General features: G+C 52.6%; 1 protein-coding gene across 1 annotated transcript in view; it reads right to left on the reverse strand.

The window, feature by feature from the left end:
• Positions 1–18554, reverse strand: part of KSR2 (kinase suppressor of ras 2) — a 269609-nt gene that overhangs the window by 66893 nt on the left and 184162 nt on the right. Inside the window, exons 6-7 of the mRNA XM_054594298.1 lie at positions 2922–2991; positions 1379–1462 (exon numbers count right to left, since the gene is read on the reverse strand). Of these exons, the coding sequence (XP_054450273.1) occupies positions 1379–1462; positions 2922–2991 (154 nt within the window). The remainder of the gene's footprint in view (positions 1–1378; positions 1463–2921; positions 2992–18554) is intronic.

Genomic DNA, 18554 nt, shown 5'->3' on the forward strand with positions numbered 1-18554 from the left:
CTGAAGCCTTCTTCTGGGCTGGAATGAGCTAGTCCTCCCTGCAAGGGAAGGCAGCCTCGGCCTTGCCTTCATTCCTCAGGTGAGACCTCCCAGCTGGGGGGAGAGTGGACCCTGGCCCACCCCCCACCCCAGCAAGCCCACCTCCATCGGGGGCCGGGATGTGGGGAGGCTTGAAGGAGCCCAGTGGGAGTCCCCAGCCTGGGCTGGACAAGGCCACAGCGGAAAGCAGGTTTCCTGCCACCTTTTACACAAAGAGGCTCCTATCGGCAAACAGACGTATGTTCATTTGTAAGTCTTAGACACGCTTGCACGTTAATGACTATTTTTCAGTAATTGGACCAGAGCAGGTATTGAAGACACATTAGGGAAAGAGAGAGGGAGGCCAGGCAGGAAGGCATTTGCGACCTCGGACAGAGGACAGAACTCCCAGCCCCCACCAGGCGGCGTCCTTCAGTGCTGATTTCCTGAATGCTCACCGCCACATCGGGCAGGTACGATGACTGTTTCTCTCATGCGGATGAAAACACTGGGAGGAGGAATGTGAGGTGACTTGCCCAAGGCCATACAGCCAGCAGGTAACTCAAGGGCCCACGGTGGGCACCACAGGTTTTGCTACAGCGGCCCTCCCTTTTGCCAGCCATGACCTGCAATGTGTGTGCGGAAGTGCGGGAGAACTCAAGATCAATGTGACGCCACAGAAAAGACAGGCGTCAGGGGCCAGGGTTCAAGTTCTGACTGCCACTTCCCGGCCGCGTGACCTCAGGCACGTGAATTTCCCTTGGCTAAGACTCAGCTTTCACATCCATAAAATAGGGAGAATCGTAGCACCCCCTCAGAGGAGGAAAAATAAAGGAGAAAAAGACTTCACAAACTCTAACTCAGGGATTGGCAAACCGCAGCCAAGGGGCGCAAGCCAGCCCGCAGAATATCGATGTAAATAAGGTCTTCTGGGTGTAAATCAATGGGTCACACCTGTTTGCATTGTCTCTGGCTGCTTTGCGCTGCATGGCAGAGCTGAGGAGTCGTGACAGAGATGCTATGGCCAGCAAAGCCTAGAACATTTACTGTCTGGTCAGCTCAAGAAAAAGTTGGCGCACCCCTGGTCCTAGGTGCCAGGAAAATGCAAGGTGGCACCACAGTTCAGCAGAGAGTGTCGCACGTTTCCAGCATCATCCATCAGCTCCGGTACTCACGCAGGTCCGCTCTCCTCGAACGGTTACTCAAACCCACAGGTTCATTTAAGATCTATTTCTCAAAAATGGAGCAAGCAACTCTCCCAAAGCCACGAAACCCAACTCCCATAAGCTATTTCAGAGCCCGGTGTAGCTCCTGCTGACATGGGACACAGTGGAAGATGCTTCCAGGGACAGCCACTTACTTGCAATTTTTACACTTGAGGCCAAAAAGCATCCCTTTTCCACAGACTGTGCACGTCTGAGACATCCAGTACTTGGTGGAAAACCTGTGGAAAAGAGACAGAAAATGGTCAAGGGCAAGGTGATGGCAACTGACCCATCTGTAGAAGGATGGACCACTTAAAGGGTAGGCAAACAGGCCCTGGATTCCAGTCTGGCTTCTTCCACGATATATGACTGAAATCAATCTGCTTAAACCACTGGATCCTCAGTTTTCTCCCCTGTAAAGTGAGGATAATAACAGTATGGACCTCACAGATTGTTGGGAAGATTAAACAGGGTCATGAATATCAGGGGTTTTACACAGCACCTGGTACCTGGTAAGCGCTCAATGAATTGAAGTGTGACTATATCATTACCCAATCATTCCTAGCAGCCACTCCTTTGTTGAACAAATATTGCCTGATGTCCTACCATGTGCCAAGTTCAGTTCTGGGACAGAGAGATGGATGGGGCTGGAACTGTCCTTAGAGTCTCCAGATAAGGAGGGGGCCTCCCGGGAGTCCAGCTCAGCCACTCGCCCTCACTGCTAGTCATGCCGCCTGGGAAGCTTCAAGCGGGAGCCACCCCCTGCCCATAAACTGAGACCACAAACTCTAGGAGCAGAGTCCCCTAAAATGAAGCCTTTTCAGAACATCAGCTCACCTCCCTCTCCAACCACCACCACCTGCTGCAACCAAGGCAATTTGGGGGCCTCTGATCTATGATACATAGCTGTGGGGTGGTGGGTGGGGGGTTCTCTCTTCTCCTAGAGATACTAGGTAGCTGAGCCAGATACACAGTCAACCCAGAGGTGGAGCCGAGCCAGGGGAGGAGCTAGTCCAGGATGTGGAGCTGCGCCAGGGGACAGTGCGCAGAAAGAAACAGAAAATAGGTCCGCCTTTCATGCCCTTCTTTCTGCATCTCACTGCGGGATGATCAATGTGTCTGTCACGTATTTCTCACTACTTCCTCTGCCACTTTCTCATTTGAGACTTAATAACTGTCCTGTCAAAGTATTTTTTTCAAGAACTGTTGATGAGATGCCTTTCTGGGACAGCGCGCTCATCGCTGCCTCAGCCCAGCCATGGTGGTATGTCTGCCCCGGGACCACCCCCGCCCCGCTAGGCCCCGGGCTCTCCATACAGCCGTAGTCTGTTAACTCCCTAAACTCCCACCAGCCCATGAGCTCCGCAAGGGCGCAGACCTTACATCTCACCCTGTGCTGGTGCCTTGACACAGAAATTGTCTACCAAGGTAAGTGGAAAAAAAACCCATGAATGAGCGAATCAGTCCCTCAGCCCGTTCACGGAGGCCTTGGTGCAAAGAAAACTCTCAGCAGCAGTGTTCAAAGAACACAAATGTTGAGGCCAAGTAGGCCCATCACGTAGTCACCCAGGGCCTCAGTCTGCCTACCTGTCAAATGGACACAGACACGCCTGCCCAGCCTAGCCCCGCCCGGGGCGCAGGGCCCCAGGCCTCCCCGAGCTGGGGGCAGGTGCCAGCGCACACAGGAATCCAGCCTACCTGTGCTTGATGGAGTTGCCGAGGTCTCTGCGAGGGATCTGCGGGGACCAGCGCGGCACTGACAGTGTGTCTGTGGGGAGAGAAGAGAGGAGGAGAGCCTGTTACACGGAGGGTCAGAGGCTGGCGCAGGCTCCAGCTAAACCCCGGGAGGAACGGGGAGGCTTGAGGGCCTCAGGAAGGACAGCGACCACATCGCTGGTTAAACCAAAGCCAAGCGGGGCACTGGTTTAGCTTGTGTTCTCTCAACCCACACAAGATCCCCGGAGCAGGGCAGCCAGAGAGTGCAAAGAATAAGATTAAGCTTCACTTCCATTGACAGACTGCTTCGTGTGTGCCAGGCATGTGCTATGTGACGCACATCCTGAGTTCATCACGTCATCAAAACAATTCAAAGGACAGGGGCTTATTAGCTTCCCCTCATTGAAGGTGAGGAAACTGAGGCTTAGAGAAGGGAAGTCGTTGGCTCAAGGTCATACACCTTGGAGGCCACACAGCAGCTGCGAATCCAGGCCTGAGGGACTGTGGAGCATGCAGCCTTGCACGCCAAGATCTCACACGGCAGATTCCAAATGCCAGCCACGCAAGTACCACTTTCCTCATTTTGGTCACACCCCTGTACAACCCATAAAATTATCTACTTACTATTTTAAGTTGACTCTTTTTGTTTGTTTGTTTGTTTAAATACATTTATTTTAAAAGTAAACTCCATATGGAAGACTATTATAACTTTGTGTATAACCATTTAAAATATGTCCAACCATGTACCCTCTAAACTCATGCTAGACTGAAGGAATGGACTCAGGAGCGGGTGGATGGGCGGATAGACGGATAGTGCAACGGACTGGTAGGTGGGTGGGTGCGTGAAGAGGTGGGTGGATGGATAGGTGAGTAGGCAGATGGGAAAGATGGGTAGGTGGATGGATAAATTGCTCGATGGGTAGGTAGGCAGGTGGATGGACAGGTGAATGAATGTTTGGATAAGTGGGTGGAAGAACGGTTGGACGGGTGGACGGGTGGACGGGTGGATGGGTGGCTAGAGGAGTAGATAGATGGGCAAACAGATGGGTAGGTGGGTGTATGAATTGCTAGGGGGATGGGTAGATGTGTGGGTGGGTGCGTGGGTGGATGGATGGATGAATAGATGGGTGGATGAACAGATGAGTAGGACAGACAGGACAGATGGATAGGTGGGCGGATGAATGGCTGGACGGGTGGGTAGGTGGACAGATGAGTAGAGGGATGGACAGATGTGTAGGTGGGTGGGAGGGTGGATGGATAGAGAGATGAATGGGAATGAGGAAGAAACAATACATCACACAGATTCAGACTGTATTCCTGTCCCCATCTGGTTTTTTCTTTTGTGCTTTAGGATGAATCGCAGTGACTTCCATGATCACTCCACCACTGAGTTCTGAGACTTTTTCCACAGACCCTGAGCACCAGCCCCCGCCTTCCCTCCACTCCCCGGCTCCTCGCAGACCTCGAAGGCCCTGAGGGGTGTGAAACAGCAGCAGGCATGAACTAGTGCCGCCTGTGGAACCTCCACCAGCCCGGGAGAGAAGAAGCCAGGGGCTGACCCACCCTCGAGCCCTCATTTCTCAGGCCAGATGGATGGAGCCAGTGCCCTGTTTCCTGGGCTGCAAATGCATGCCTCATTTTTCACAGCAATTGTTATGGAGCAGCATGCTCAGTGGGGAGCCCAGCTTGTCTGAACCAATCAGAGAGCATTTAACCTCCAACCCATTCAAATCCTCTCTTTTGTCTAATGACACTGGCGGCAGCCATCTGAAAGCTGTTTCCAGAAACCCAATTCTGTCCTTGTAAAGCTGGGACCCTTTCTGGGAGAGCTAATGATTTTCCAAACCCCAAAAGGCAGAGAAAATCCAAGAGGAAGGCAGCATGATGTATCGCTCAGAACCAGTGCCCGTGGAATTTCCTCTAGTTTAACTAAAAACTAAATGTCATCCATTTTACTACTTGTTTTGGTTTCTGAGGGAAACAAAAGAAGACAAGAAAGAAAACATTTTAAAAAGAAAGGGAGAGGGTGCTTTCTTTCCACTTCTATCCCCGTTCAGGACTGATGTCAGGTTTGAGAGGAAGGAATCTACCTGCTAACTCCTTCCATGCTTTTTCCAGGACCAGGGTGGGCAACGGTGTAAGAGCTGTGCTGGACCAGAAGGGTTGGCTCAGATACACGGCCGCCTTGTGGGGAATCCACAAAGCTGGGAGTGCCGAACGGGGGGGTTTCTCTCCTGCAAACTTAGAGAGGCTGTCTAGAAAGGTGTGTTGAGAAGGATTCCGAGGCTCAATAGGAAAGAGCACAGAGATCGATTAGCAATGTCTGCCAGGGTGAAGAATTAGGTAGTACCTACAAATCTGCACATATTTGCCTCTCCTGCAAGGACAGAGACTACATCTTCTTCTCTGCCTCACGGCCTCAGAGACAATGCCAGGGGCAAAGTAAGTACTTGCTACATGTTTGCTAAACCCAAGGGCATGATAATAAAAACATGGAGTGCATTGATCACTCAACGGGGTTAGGCATTGTGCTGTGATGTTGCTACCTGGAAGCTGTGCCTCTGTGCATGCAGGGTTCTCATTATTCCCACTGTACAAAGAAAGACACAGGAGCTCAGAGAGGTGCGGTGGCTTGCTGAAGGCCACACAGCCAGGCACTAGCAGAACCATAAGCTGTAACACTGCCATCGTTCACAAGTCCTCCAAAAGCCTCTCCCCCAATATTCTCAGCCAGGGCCACTTTTGGCCCCCAGGGGACACCTGGCAATGAAGGGCAATATATCTGGTTGTCCTGCTAGGGTGGAAGGTACGACTGGTAGAGGCCAGGGATGCTGCTCAACATCCTGCAATCATAGCACAGCCCCCACAGCAAAGAATTAACCAGCCTCAGAGTCAACAGCACCAAGGATGAGAATCCCAGACCCAGGCGGTTTTTGCTTCTCCAGGCACCTCTCCACCCCCATCATCCCCAACATGACCGAGATGGCACTCCCGAAGCTCAGTCCAGCAAGGGAGCAAATCCTCTCATATGGAAGCACACCTCACTCTTCGATTCATATCCTAATTATGCTGTTATTCTCGATTACAGCACCGTCTCAAAAAAGTAGAAGTAATTAAGTTTCGTCGTTCGGTTTCATTTCCCCAATATCTGGTTGAACGGGTGAGTTCTGTCAATTACATTAGGCGGCTGCAGCGTCATTAGTCTCAAGCTATAATAACCTCCAGGCGGCTTCATACGTGGGTGTGAGGAGCTGAACTCTGAGATCCTCTTTCCTTTCTTTGTTTGGATTTCATTAAACTTGCCATTGCAAGCCTTAAAGCAAAGGAAAGCTGTTTAAAGGGAAGGGGGGGACATCTATGAAAAATCGAGGCCTTATCATAACAGAGAAGGCAAACAGCATTTACAGCAATTAAACTGATACAGAAACTTCTGCTTAACAATCAAAGTGCCTATTAAGATGTCTCCATAGCTGAACAAAAGATTCTTTTCTACTCCAATTTTCTGATAACAAGTCAAGCACACACAGAGGCCGAACTGGTGCCTTCTGTCCCAGAGGGAGAGCAACAGACGTTTCTTCTTAGATATTTCCATTCCCAGGGCTGGAGGGAAAGAGGGGTTGTCTCCCTTCTCTCCGTCCCTCTCAAGAGCCCCTCCGCACAGAAGGCGAAAAAGCCGGAGTCCTGCTCTTTGCGACCACCTCAGTAGCCAGAGAGACAAACAAAAGCTTCGACAGGAGAAACCGACGTCAATAAAGCATTCGCAAGGAAAATTTCAATTTAAACTGAAAAACTCAGGCTCCGACCGGGTGAGATGAAACTCAGGCTGATGGAAGAGTCAGGTGGGGAAAACAATTTAACACAGAGACACCAGGTAAAAACAAGTCAAGATCAAGATAAGGAAGAGGAGGACAAAGAATAGGAGGAAAAGAAGTAAGAATGAGAATTGGCAGAAAATAAGAAATAAAAAAAGGATATGCTTTTTGTGGAGAATTACCATGTACCAGGCACTATTATCTCATTTAATCCTTACATAATCTCATTTAACGAGGTAATTCTCTCATTACCTCCATGCATGCAGCGTACGCGCGCAGGTAACGTGTCAGCTGTGGCCATTAGCCGCATTTCACCACCAAGGCTATCAAGGAGTTACGCAATTGGCCCAAGGTCACACAGCAAGTAAAGGCCAGGCCGGGGTTTTCAATTCAGGTAACAAAGCTGGGGCTCAACAAACGACAGCCAATTTCATCTCCATTCACAGAGAGAAACACTGAAGCTTAGAAGCAATAAGCAATTGTCTGTAGCTAATAAGGGGCGGAGTGGGGATCTGAACCACAGACAGGAACAACCTGCATGCTTCCAGGTCCGGCAGCCGTCCAGACCCACGCCTCCCACCCGCGCCTGGGGGGAAGCAGCGAGAGGAGGAGCGAGCCCCTTTTAGCTCAGGGCAGGGCCACAGAGGCCTGGCAGGTGAGTAACAGCATAGAGTTCATTCCTCCTGTTGCTCAAGCATTACTCCGTACACACTTTGTTGAGCAGAATAATGCCTTCTGTCCCCAAATGCCCACGTTCTAATCCCTGGAACCTGTACGTTCGTTACCTAACAGACAAAAAGAGACCTCGCAGATGCGATTAAGGGTCTTGAGCCGGGATGACTGCTCTGGATGGTGCAGGCAGGCCCAGCGCAATAGTAAGTGAAACAGAGAGGCAGGCGGATTGGGGCGCAGGGGCGGGGGGCTGGGGGGAGAAGGAGGTGCTGCGGCGATGGCTGGCTGTGAGGACGGGCGGGGGCCAGGGGCCGAGCGCCGAGAAATGCGCAGCCTACAGAACCCAGCAAAGGCAGGCAGACAGACTCTTCCCCTAGAGCCTCCAGAAGGAACCAGCTCTACCGAGACCTTGACGTCAGACATCTGGCCTCCGGACTGTAAGATAATAAATTTGTGTTGTGTTCAGCCACTGAGTTTTGGTCATTTATTTATTTTACTTATTTTTTTACAGTGGCCATAGAAAGCAGATATAGTACCTATTTTGTGCCAGGTAGGATTTTAGGAACTGGGGTTATGGCGAACAGGATAATCAAGCTTTCTGAGCTTAGAGTCTGTGGCAGGAGTAAGAAAGTGACATATCCCAAGAAAGAAATGAAACAGTAGGAAGTCTGAGGTGTAAGTCAATGGGAACCTCAAAGTACATTAGAACAGAGGTCGGATGCAAGGATGCTGTGTGGTGGCAGGGAAAGAGGGGGGTGTTGTTCTCGCAATTTTAAGAGCTCCCTCTGGTGGCGGAGGGGAGAATCGCCTGCTCGGCTGTGACAAAAACAGGAGCGCCTTCTACCCCCATCCTCCAACTCCCCTCCTCACTGGGATCTAAAGCCTCAGCCCAGACCCTTACAGGCTATTGTCTCCCAGCCCACCCCTCCCCCACCTGAGCTGTCATGATCCCCCCTGCTGCCCCCAGTTTAAAAAATCCACTCCCTGGAGTAATCAGTCCACTGCCTGGAGGAGGAGCGACAATCAGTGCTACTTATTGTGCATGTCCCAAGTGGGAATACACCTCTCAGAGCCATTTCTCCACTTCGTTCCACAAGCCTGTGAGAGTGTATTCCCGGTGTACTGATAAGGAAACTGAGGATCACTCAGAGCCCATAGCTAGTATTTGGTGGACTTCAGAGTCGAAGCCCGTGTGCTGTAAAGCCTCGTTACCCCACCCCCACACACAGTATTACCTTCCTAAGCTGTTCTCCTTCTGAGACATGTGTGAAGTTTATTATTTAAGACATGCAGCCCCAGAGTTGGACAGAATACAAGAAACTGTTGATTGCAGGCTCTGAGTCTCTCAGCCCATCTGGATAGAAGAGTGACCCTAACCTTACCTGTCCCCAGGGAGATAAAGGCCTCTCGTCCTAGTAATAACAACAGCTAACATTTAGTGAGCACCTACTGAAGGCAGGACTCAAATTAAGGTCTTTGGATGCGTGATTCATTAATCTCCGTAACCCCATGTCAGGCAGCAGACCTGGGGGCTGAGCCAGCAGAGCCAAGCCCCAGAGCTCAGCCTCAGAAATACCACTGGTGACATGGACATTCCAAGCTGCTCGCAGCCTCCAGCTCAGACGGGGTGAGAACTTAACAATGACGCTGCATTCAAATCAACGAGCAAGCTCTTTTGGGCCCAAAGATACCTGAAACGAATAAAAACCTGGACCATTAAACATTTTTTGGGGCGGGGGGGCCACAGGCTACTCACCAGCCAAAGCCCCACTGATTTATCCATGGAGCCAGCCAACCCTTGACCAAAGCTGCTCGGGATATTATTCACAAAGAGCTGGGCATTACGCTATTTGCGTTAATATCCAATTCAAACCGATCAGATCTAAACATATTTTAATTACGTGTTGCCTCTCAACGTTATATTAGCTCCATGATTCTTCAAGGCCAAACTGAGATTCTTTGTGAACATGAGCATCATTTTCTCCCTGACGCCATGACACCCCGCTTCCCCAGATGCCACGGAGGTGTGTGGGGAACGGCAGGCACTGGAGAGTGTGCAGACGAGGGGGACCTGGATGCCACCGGAGGAGGGGGAAGCCATGCTAAGGGGGCTGGCTGCTCGTTCTTGGAGGGGAAGACCAGCCACGCGAGCCTCAGGGATCCCCTGACGTGGGGCAGGACCAAGGGCCCCGGAGAAGCTACCTGCCTGGAAACTGGGACACTGCAGGGACGGAGGTATCGTGGGCAGACCCATCGGCACAGATGTGGGGTTTAAACTGGAGGCAAGACCTCCTGTGGGGGCCTCCCCTGGAGTCGGACTTCTTTCTGAACAGAACGGGCCTCCAGACCATTAAGCGGCCCAGGGGAGGGTGGGAGGGACTGCGTGGGCCTCCGAAGGGCGCGGGCCTATGTTCAGCCATCAGCTCCGCCACTTGCCAGCTGGGACACCTCGGGCACTTCCACCTTTCTGAGTGTCAGCAGTGTCTCTTGTAAAAAGCGGGTCATAGTATCTCCCTCATAAAACAGAAGGATAAAGGCAGGTAATGTAATTGGAACAAGGCGCAGCTGAGTGCCTTGCATACTATTTTCATTATTGTTTTTGTCATCGTCATCGTCACTCTGCTTCTAGAATTTACACGACAGTAAGAACAGGGCAAAGCTCTCTGTGGGCTGTGATTTAGAGCAAGCGTTGGCCCACTGTGACCCTCAGGCCCAACCCAGCCCATCACCTGCTTCTGTAAATAAAATCTGATTGGCACACAGCCAACCCACTCGGTTTACATACTGTCCGTGACTTCTTCTGCACCAGGACAGTGGAATTGAGTAGCTGTGACAGAGAAAATAGGGCCCACGACACCAAAATTAATTATTACCTGGCTCTTTAGAGAGAAAGTGTGTCAACCCCTGATTCAGAGCCGTGTAACTCATTTTCTGGGATGATTAGCAGAGCTTTTTTTTCCTTTTTCTTTTCCCCCCAGTTTTACTGAGATATACTTGGCAAATGTAACTGTCAGAGATTTAGAGTATACGACATGATGACTTGATAGGCATATACATTATGAAAGTTTTTTTTTTCTTTGAAGCCAGAAGACCTGGGTTGAAGACCCACTCCTGCCACTTCCGCAGTGGGACTCTTTGGACAAAATGGCCTGTATTCTCCAAGCCAAAATGGCCAGGACCACTTGGTGAGCCCGCTGCTCATCAAATCCTAGCGCCCTGGGGGGCGTGTTGCTTCACTCTCCGTTTTTCAGAAGAGAGTTGCCGGGCACGGGAGCCCTGCGTGCGGGCCGGGCACGATTCCAACCCGCGCCGGCCTCGCCCCCACCCGGCCTTGCCAGCCCTCGCTGTCTCCGGCCATGTCTCCGGCCATGTCTCCGTCCCCCCGCCACTGCGGAGACCCAAGTCAGCCCGCGAAGGCAGAGGGAGAGGCAAATGAACTCTCTCCTCTCACCGCTTCTGCCTGGGCTAATTAATACGATTACCCACTTGTCACTTTGCCAGAGCAGAGAGAAGCCCCTGAGGATGTGCAGGTGACAGCTGGAAGCGGGTGGTGCTGGTCACGGCCGAGGGGGACACAGGGAGGAAGTGCCCTCCAGGGGGAAGCCTACGGGGTAAGACTGGTAAGACAGGCAAGTGGCGAGGGCACAGGGCAGACGCCGCACAGCAGACAGAGGGCTGATGTTGGGGCAGAGGACAGGGAAGTGCCGCGCCTGCCGGGGAGGATGTCACAGAGTCGCCATCGAAGTTCTCTGCCGTCACCCAGCCCTCCGGCCCCACGCCTGGCTACACATTTTTTTAACTGGTGAAGTGAAACCACACCGGGAGCACCTCCAAGATCTGGTGGGAGAACGCGAATCTATTTATTTTCATATCCCTCCCTCCAAATCGTCCCCTCTCCTTTTAACAGGCCGTTACCCCCTCGCGTCTGAGTCCTCGCAAGTCACTGCTGAGGTGGTGTCCCCGGGTTCCCCGGACGTCAAACGCACGGACAGGGGTCATGTCACACCCCGCAGTCATCACCTGTGATTTATCCGAGCCCCCTAGGGTGGCCTCAATTCAATTCCGCTGCTGGTAAAGAAAGAGAGGATAACCGCGGCATTTAATTACATTTTATAATGTGCTCACTGCTGAATTTACTGAAGTGTATCAGGGATTTTTAACCTCGTAACCAAACAATGGGAGACCCAAGCGCCACGCGAGTAATTATCCTCCTTGCGGGGCGACAGGAGGAGAACCCAGTATGTTAGCTGTAGGCCGGGTGCGTGCCCGAGGGGGCGGGGCAGGACAAGGACAGAAGGCGATGGGCCTCTAATTCCCTGAGACGCTCCCCACAGACTGGGGTGGGGGTGGCATGCTCTACCCCCCTTGATTCTAAAATTGAGACATGTTAGAAAATCTGTCTTCCTTCCCTCTCCCTGTATCCCTTATGCCTCAAAGTTCCCCTTGACAAAATTTTACTGCTAAGATCTGGAAGGAGGGGGTTGATCATCTTGAAATGTCAAACTCAGTTTACGTAGTAAGATAATAAAGTTAAAATGCAAGAAAGGAAATAAAACCTTAATATCTAGAAAATCCAGAAGACGCTCATTAGGGTAACAGATCCACCTTGGTTTGGTCGGGACGTGCTCGGCAAATAAATCATATGTGTGCGGTGCGTGTGCGGTGCTTCTGCGGTGAGCGAGCGAGCGCGCGCGGCAGATCTCTCAAATAGGACGATGACGGCAGACCTGGTGTGTCCAAAACCACTGTGTCACAGACTCCGTTATAGCATCCCATCTGTTCAAGGGACCAAGAAGGGTCCGACGGGGAGGAAGAACGTGCTGGTCCCAGGCCACTGAGGAAGAAGGCCCCTGGGCCTGAGAAAGCAGCAGCACAGTGCTGAGGCTGAAAATCGCAATGGCCCCACTGCGGTGCCTGGCTCCAGCCCAGCCTTCCGGGAGGCCAATCCACGCCACGGACCTGCTGTTTTGCACCTCCCGCTTTCAGTGAAGCTGTTCTGTCTGTCTAGAACATTCTCCTGCACCCTCTCCCTGCTTCTCTAAGCTTGACTCATGACAACTCTTCTTCCAAAATCCAGCTCAGGCCTGGCTCCTCCAGGGAGCCCTCCCTGAATGTACAGGCGCAGACACCCCTGCAGGGCCCCTCCCCTAGCATCCTATGCTTACCCCTCCCGCCACGTGCCCCCTATACGGAGGGTCTCTGCTTCCGTATCCGTTCTTCCCACCGCCCTTGACTGGGAGCTCCTGGAGAACAGGTGCCACCAGTGACTCATCATTATGTGTTCAGTTTCTCAAGCAGAGCTGGGCTTCAAGCTGAGAGGGGAAGGGTTTTCCTTCCTGACTCCAGCAAAAGTACGCCAGCAGCCCAATGCTCTGAATGGAGTCTCTGCCTCCCTGTGCCCTCTGGGGCCTGGGCCGGTCAGGGGTCCCAGGAAGCCAGGAACCCCACTCTGCCCTGACTCGTACCTCCGGCCCCAGTGCCCGGGGTGGACCTCAGCTGGGGCAGCTGATCTAACTGAAGCCCTTCCGCCCAAAGACAGAGCCCGCCCCTTCCTGTCCCGCAGTTGCCCCAGCCACCTGGAAGGCCTCCTGATTCCTGTCTGTGAGGGGTCCCTCCCAAGGGCAGGCTTGCCATTTACGCCAATCTTCACCTTCAGTCCTTGTACCCACACTGTTGGGAGAGGGGGGGTCTAGTATCCATCCCATTTTATAGACAGAGAAACGGAGGCTCTAAGAGCTTAACACAGAGAAGCAGAGAGGGGTTTAGAGGTAGAAAGACCAAGGTTTTTGTCCTGATTTTGCCCCTGACTGGACAGGTTATTGAACATCTCTGAGCTGCTGCAGAGCAATAACAAAGGGTCTCCTGGACTTGCGAGCACACGGGGTCACCGGGTGCCTGTGCCCTCCCACGCGTTGTGATTTAATTCAGGGGTGAGCAAACGGCAGCCCATGGACCCAACTTGGCCCACAGCCTGCCTCTGTAAATAAAGTTTTATTGTCACACAGCCCTGCCCCCTGTCTACGCTGCTTGTGCACTACAAGGGCCGAGCTGAGGAGCCACGAGAGAGACCACATCTAAAGGCTAAAATATTTACTATCTGGATCTTCAATAAAAAGTGTGTGGCCCTTGATTAAATTGGGCTGCCATGTGGCCTGGTTTTGAACATTTTAAAGGGTTTCCAGGTTATACTAATAGGCAGACAAGTTCAGGGTCTGCCATGTGACTGTTTTACCTGCCTGAGCTCATCTACTCTTTGTAACAACCCTGACTGTGGGTTGTTATTTCATTTCATTCCCTCCTGTGTCCTCAGCTGGCACAGTGACGGTGCACACTGGCATCTCCGCCGATGTTGAATGAATGAATGAATGAAAGAAAATGCACCCTGGGAGGTAGGAACTAATGACACCAGCTTGCAAATGGGAAAACTGAAACTCAGAGGCCAGCTCAGGAAAATGTCCTTCTGGGATTTGAACCTAGATCTCCCTGATGGGGAGGCTCCGTTTGTGAGCAGGGTGTTCTCTGTTCTGACATTCAGGAAGGAGGCGAGACCACTGGCGGAGCTGGCCAGAGGGTCTCCCTGTGAACCGCTGTGAGAGAGGAGCCGCAAGCACGGAGGAGGGCGGCCAGAGGCCGGCTGCATGGAGCTGTCTCGGACCAGGGGACACGGACCTGTCCCTGGACCAGACAGAAAATGCTAATTGGAAGAGGCTGGCTTATGGGGCTCTGGCTCAGGCTTAAGTGAGGACAAAACAAGAGCTGACAGACAGAGGCCCCACGCTGCCATCACCACAAATGTCCCTGTGAAGGGAGAAAAACAGCCAGCCCATGCTCCATCGATTTCAATTGTAAATGGCTTCACATTGAAATAGACCAGCAGAGACCGCAGTATGGGTGGCAGGCATCGGGCAAGGGACATGCAGCCCACAGGCTGAGGTCTGAAGGTCGGGCTTGACATCGGGGCCCAGGAAGGGGCCAGAGGAGGTGCTCGCAGGCTGCATGGTCCGCAATCCAGGCAACCCTGGGGCCGCAAACCCCTCCTCAGCCTGAGGAGCAGGAATTGGCATATGAAGCAAGAGCCTGGCGCACAGTAGGTATGCACTAAAAGACAGCTCTCGCCTTGGACAATCCAGGTACTTGCTGGTCGCTTCCCTTAGCACCTCGTCTCCCAGGCCCGAGAAGACAAGCCCTGGGGAAAAGGCTCCTCGGGAAACAAGGCCAGGAGTCTATGGAGAAACAGCGGTGACTTATGGGGAGGACGGGGCTGTCCAGGTCCCTCGGGCCATTTATCCCCCACGGTTGCCGTGTTCTCAGAGCGCGTCCATAGCCCCTGCTTGCCCCGACGTGATGGATGGGGCTTAGGTTCCTCGCACACTACATCATCAATTACTTTCATATTTATTGCTTTGAACTGAGTTTATGGATCTTAAATCAGAGCTGCTCGGAGTTGCGTGAGCCACGACTCCCCCCCCATGGAAATGGGGTGTTTTTAATTATGCAGCCACCCTGTAGTTAATGTTCGGTGGCAGCTGATTGTCCACAGAACAAAGGGCTGCTGAGAAGCTCCCTTCGCAGAGTCAGCCCATGGAATTTATCACCTGAGGGGCCCCGCGGAACAGGCCGGGCCAGCCTGCAGCAAGGGACACCGGTTTGACTTTAGCAAACCCCGGACACCAGGTGTCCTCTGGTCTGAACTTCGGGACGTAGGTTTCCTCCCTCGCTCAGTTCCCTCAGACTCAGAGTGCCCTCCAAGGAGGTGTCACACTGTCTGCAGTTTGCAGACAAGGCAGAGGCAGACTTGTGATGGGGTGTCTGGATCCCAAAGCATCCCTCAGTGGGGCCAAGGTGATGGAAACGTGATAGGTCCCGGTCCTGGCAGGGCGGCATCCCTGTCCTCTACCCACTGGGTGCCAGCAGCACCCTGCTCCTCCAAGCTATGACTAACAATAATGTCTCTAAACATTGCCAAGTAGTCCCCAGGGAGTGGGACAACACTGTTCCTGGCTGAGTATCAGTGCCCTAGATCAAAGATACCCAACATGCCCATAAAGAAGAGAATCACCAAATGCTGCCCCATGGGGCTCGTGACCATCCGTGGTCCCAACCATTTATCGGAAGTTGACAGTTGAGTGTGGGGGTTGGGACAGATTGCCTAACCTGTCACGCCTGCAGGCGTCGTGAGCTCAAACAGCCTCAGGTTCCACAGCCAAATGGCCCCACTGTCCTCTCAAAGTTTCCCCAACTTCTCAGAGGAGCCAACCCCCACCCCCAGGTGCAGTGACTCAGCCCAGTCACCAAGGACAGAAAGTCTAACCCTGGCTAATCACTGAGGAATGAGTCTGAGACAGCAACAGCCGATGTTCAAAGGCCGGTCTGATTGCCAATATCAAAGAGGAAACATAAATTCACAAAGCGGCCCCAGTTCCCAATTCTCATGCTCAGCAAACCAAATCCGAAGGTGCAATCTTCTGAGGGTTTTCAAAAAGCCAGGTGATTGATAGTCGGTGGGAAAGGAAGAGGTGCCGAATCCGGCCTGATGGATGGGTGTGGATGCAATCAGACGCATTTTCAGAGCCTCTTTGCTCTGCCACCTGCCCCCTTTGTCTGCGGGGTTTGACTCTGCACACAACCCTGGACCACACCCTCTGTCTCCCCTACCTGGTGCTCCTATTCTTGTAGAGGGGAACACAGCCTAATGATGGATTTGTGCACCACGATCATTCTCTCTTATGTGCAAAACAAAGGCAGGACTGATGAACTGCCAGGAAGCACATTCACCAGCCTGATCCACGCCTTTTACCTTGGAGCAGGCAGCAAGGCCTCCTGGTGCGTGTCAACATCTTTGCATTTGTCAATAGGACCTTGATTCTCTAAAGACTGAAAGGGGTGTTCGCGGGTGAATGGCGGCACCAGCTCAGGGCTTTCGGAGCCCCAGTCATAGCCTCCAGGTGACTCTTTCTGCATCTGCCAGCTTCTTTCATCGTGAAACACTACCTGGGTGTGAGGGCAGGCTGCGGAGGGTCTGCCCGCAGGGAAGGAATAAATGGCAGCGTTAAAGCCTCTGGGCTGGGCTCGGAGGGGCCCTGCTTCCTGAGTTCACATCGCAGCTCTGCCTCTGACGGAGCCCTTTACCCTCTCTGAGGCCGGTGACCTCCTTACCTGCAATACGAGAAGTTAAACAGCAACCTTGCAAGGTGGCCGTCGGATTTAATAAGGCTCTCAAGTCACACTGTCGGGGTTGGTTGGCGCCCCTTGTCAGCTGTAAAATGCTGGACTAGCTCTTGCTTAATCTCTCTGTGCCTCACTGGTTCCTCAGAAGATTAACCAAGCACTTAGAACAGTGCCTAACAGTGAGAAGGTGCTTAATTAATATTTAATTTAATATTTAACTAATGTCCCTCTCTGCTTCCTTCCACTCAGCTTCAGAGCACTTCCAATACGGCATTAAGTGGCGAGTGTTCACTCACTGCACCTTGTGACTACTGTGAACACTGCTTCTATGGACATCTGTGCACAAGCGCTTGAAGCCCTGTTCTCAGTTCTTTCGGTCACACACCTGGGAGCGAAGCTGCCGGGTCAGGGAGATGCACAGCCGGGCGGCAGCAGGGCCAGCACTGAGCTCGGGGTGGGCGGTCCCGGCACTCCCCGAGCGACCCAGCCTGCTCCGTCCTCAGGGGACTCGGGCCCCTCCTGGCTGGGCGCGCTGGCCTCCGCTCGCCTCCCCGGGCCCCCGTTCTCTCCCTCAATGGGGACATCTCCCACGGGGAGCTGGGCAAAGCTCAAAGCTGCCTGGGTTCCTGCACTCGTAGACTTCCCAGGAGAGGGACGAGGAGCAGGCTTGATGGGCAGGGGTGACAGTGTCAGGCGTTCGGCTGACAGGAGATTAACCCAGGGGGTCTGCAGACAGACAGGTATGACAGGAAGGGTCAGGGTTTCCAACCCCACGGGTGCCCTTCTGGAGACAGCAGGGCAGAGTCTGGGCCCAGTGGCCCCCACATATGAGGGGGCTGTCCCCACGGCCACAGAGTGTGAGGGATGGCTCCTCAGCACAGACACCTGGCTCTCGGGAACCACAGACACCCAGACCTGCTCGACTCGGCAATGGGGGCACCCGCTCGGTGTTTCCTCAACCCTTGGGGGGAGGCGGGGAGGTGTTAAGTGACAAAATCAGGGTTTGAATCCCTGGTCCACTGCTTACAAACCAGAAACATTATTTAACCCCTCCGAGCCTCAGTTTCTTCATCTGCACATCGAAGCTGAAAATAGCGTCTGTTTCCTGGGCACGTGAAATGACAAATTGTCTTATCAAGTGCCTAATGACGTCTAACACTTGCCTGCATCTTATTAAAAGCTTGCCCAACCACATGCTCCTTGGAGACGTGGCTGCATCTTCCACGGTGCCTAGAGCGCTACCGGGCTCACAGTAGCTGCTCAATAAAGAAAAAAAAGTATCTGCCAAAGGAAGGGATGAGCAACTAAATGAACAAAACCTCAGAGCATCTGATCATCGCCTCCTGATTCAGGCTACAAGACGCCACTCTTACTTTTGAAACAGGAGGATCTCAACTCAGAGAGTGAAGGAGCCTGCTGGAGAGCACAGAGCCCTGCAGCTGGGGCTGATCCCAGCGCCGCGGGAAGAGCAGTGGCTCCGTGGAGCACAGGCAGGCCCGGGCCAGGGGCCCAGGTTCCTACGGGGCCCGTGAACATGCTTTCACGCTGATTTCCTTTCAAACTGGAAGAACAAATGAGTGTATGAATAATGAAGAGATAATAATGAATCCAGCAAGGATTATGGTTGTCTTGATGGCAACTATAATCACAAAATATAACTTTTGATTTTATATATATATATATATGTATTTTAAATCTTCACTTGAAGATATGTTTATTGATTTGAGAGAGAGGAAGGGTGGGAGGGAGAGAGAGAAACATCCATCAATTGGTTGTTTCCCATACGCACCCCTACTGGAGATCAAACCCGCAACCTAGGTATGTGCCCTGGCTGGGAATCAAACCCACAACCTTTTGGTGAATGGAATGACGCTCCAACCAGCTGAACCATGCAGCCAGCGCAAATATTTTCCTTTTTAACAGCAGAAGGGGCTCATGAAGGCAGAGGCGTGGATCCCCACAG

The sequence above is a fragment of the Pteronotus mesoamericanus genome, unplaced genomic scaffold (assembly GCF_021234165.1).
Source record: "Pteronotus mesoamericanus isolate MK-2021 breed Mesoamerican mustached bat unplaced genomic scaffold, CSHL_Meso_final scaffold_507, whole genome shotgun sequence".
Taxonomy (NCBI): Eukaryota; Metazoa; Chordata; class Mammalia; order Chiroptera; family Mormoopidae; genus Pteronotus; species Pteronotus mesoamericanus.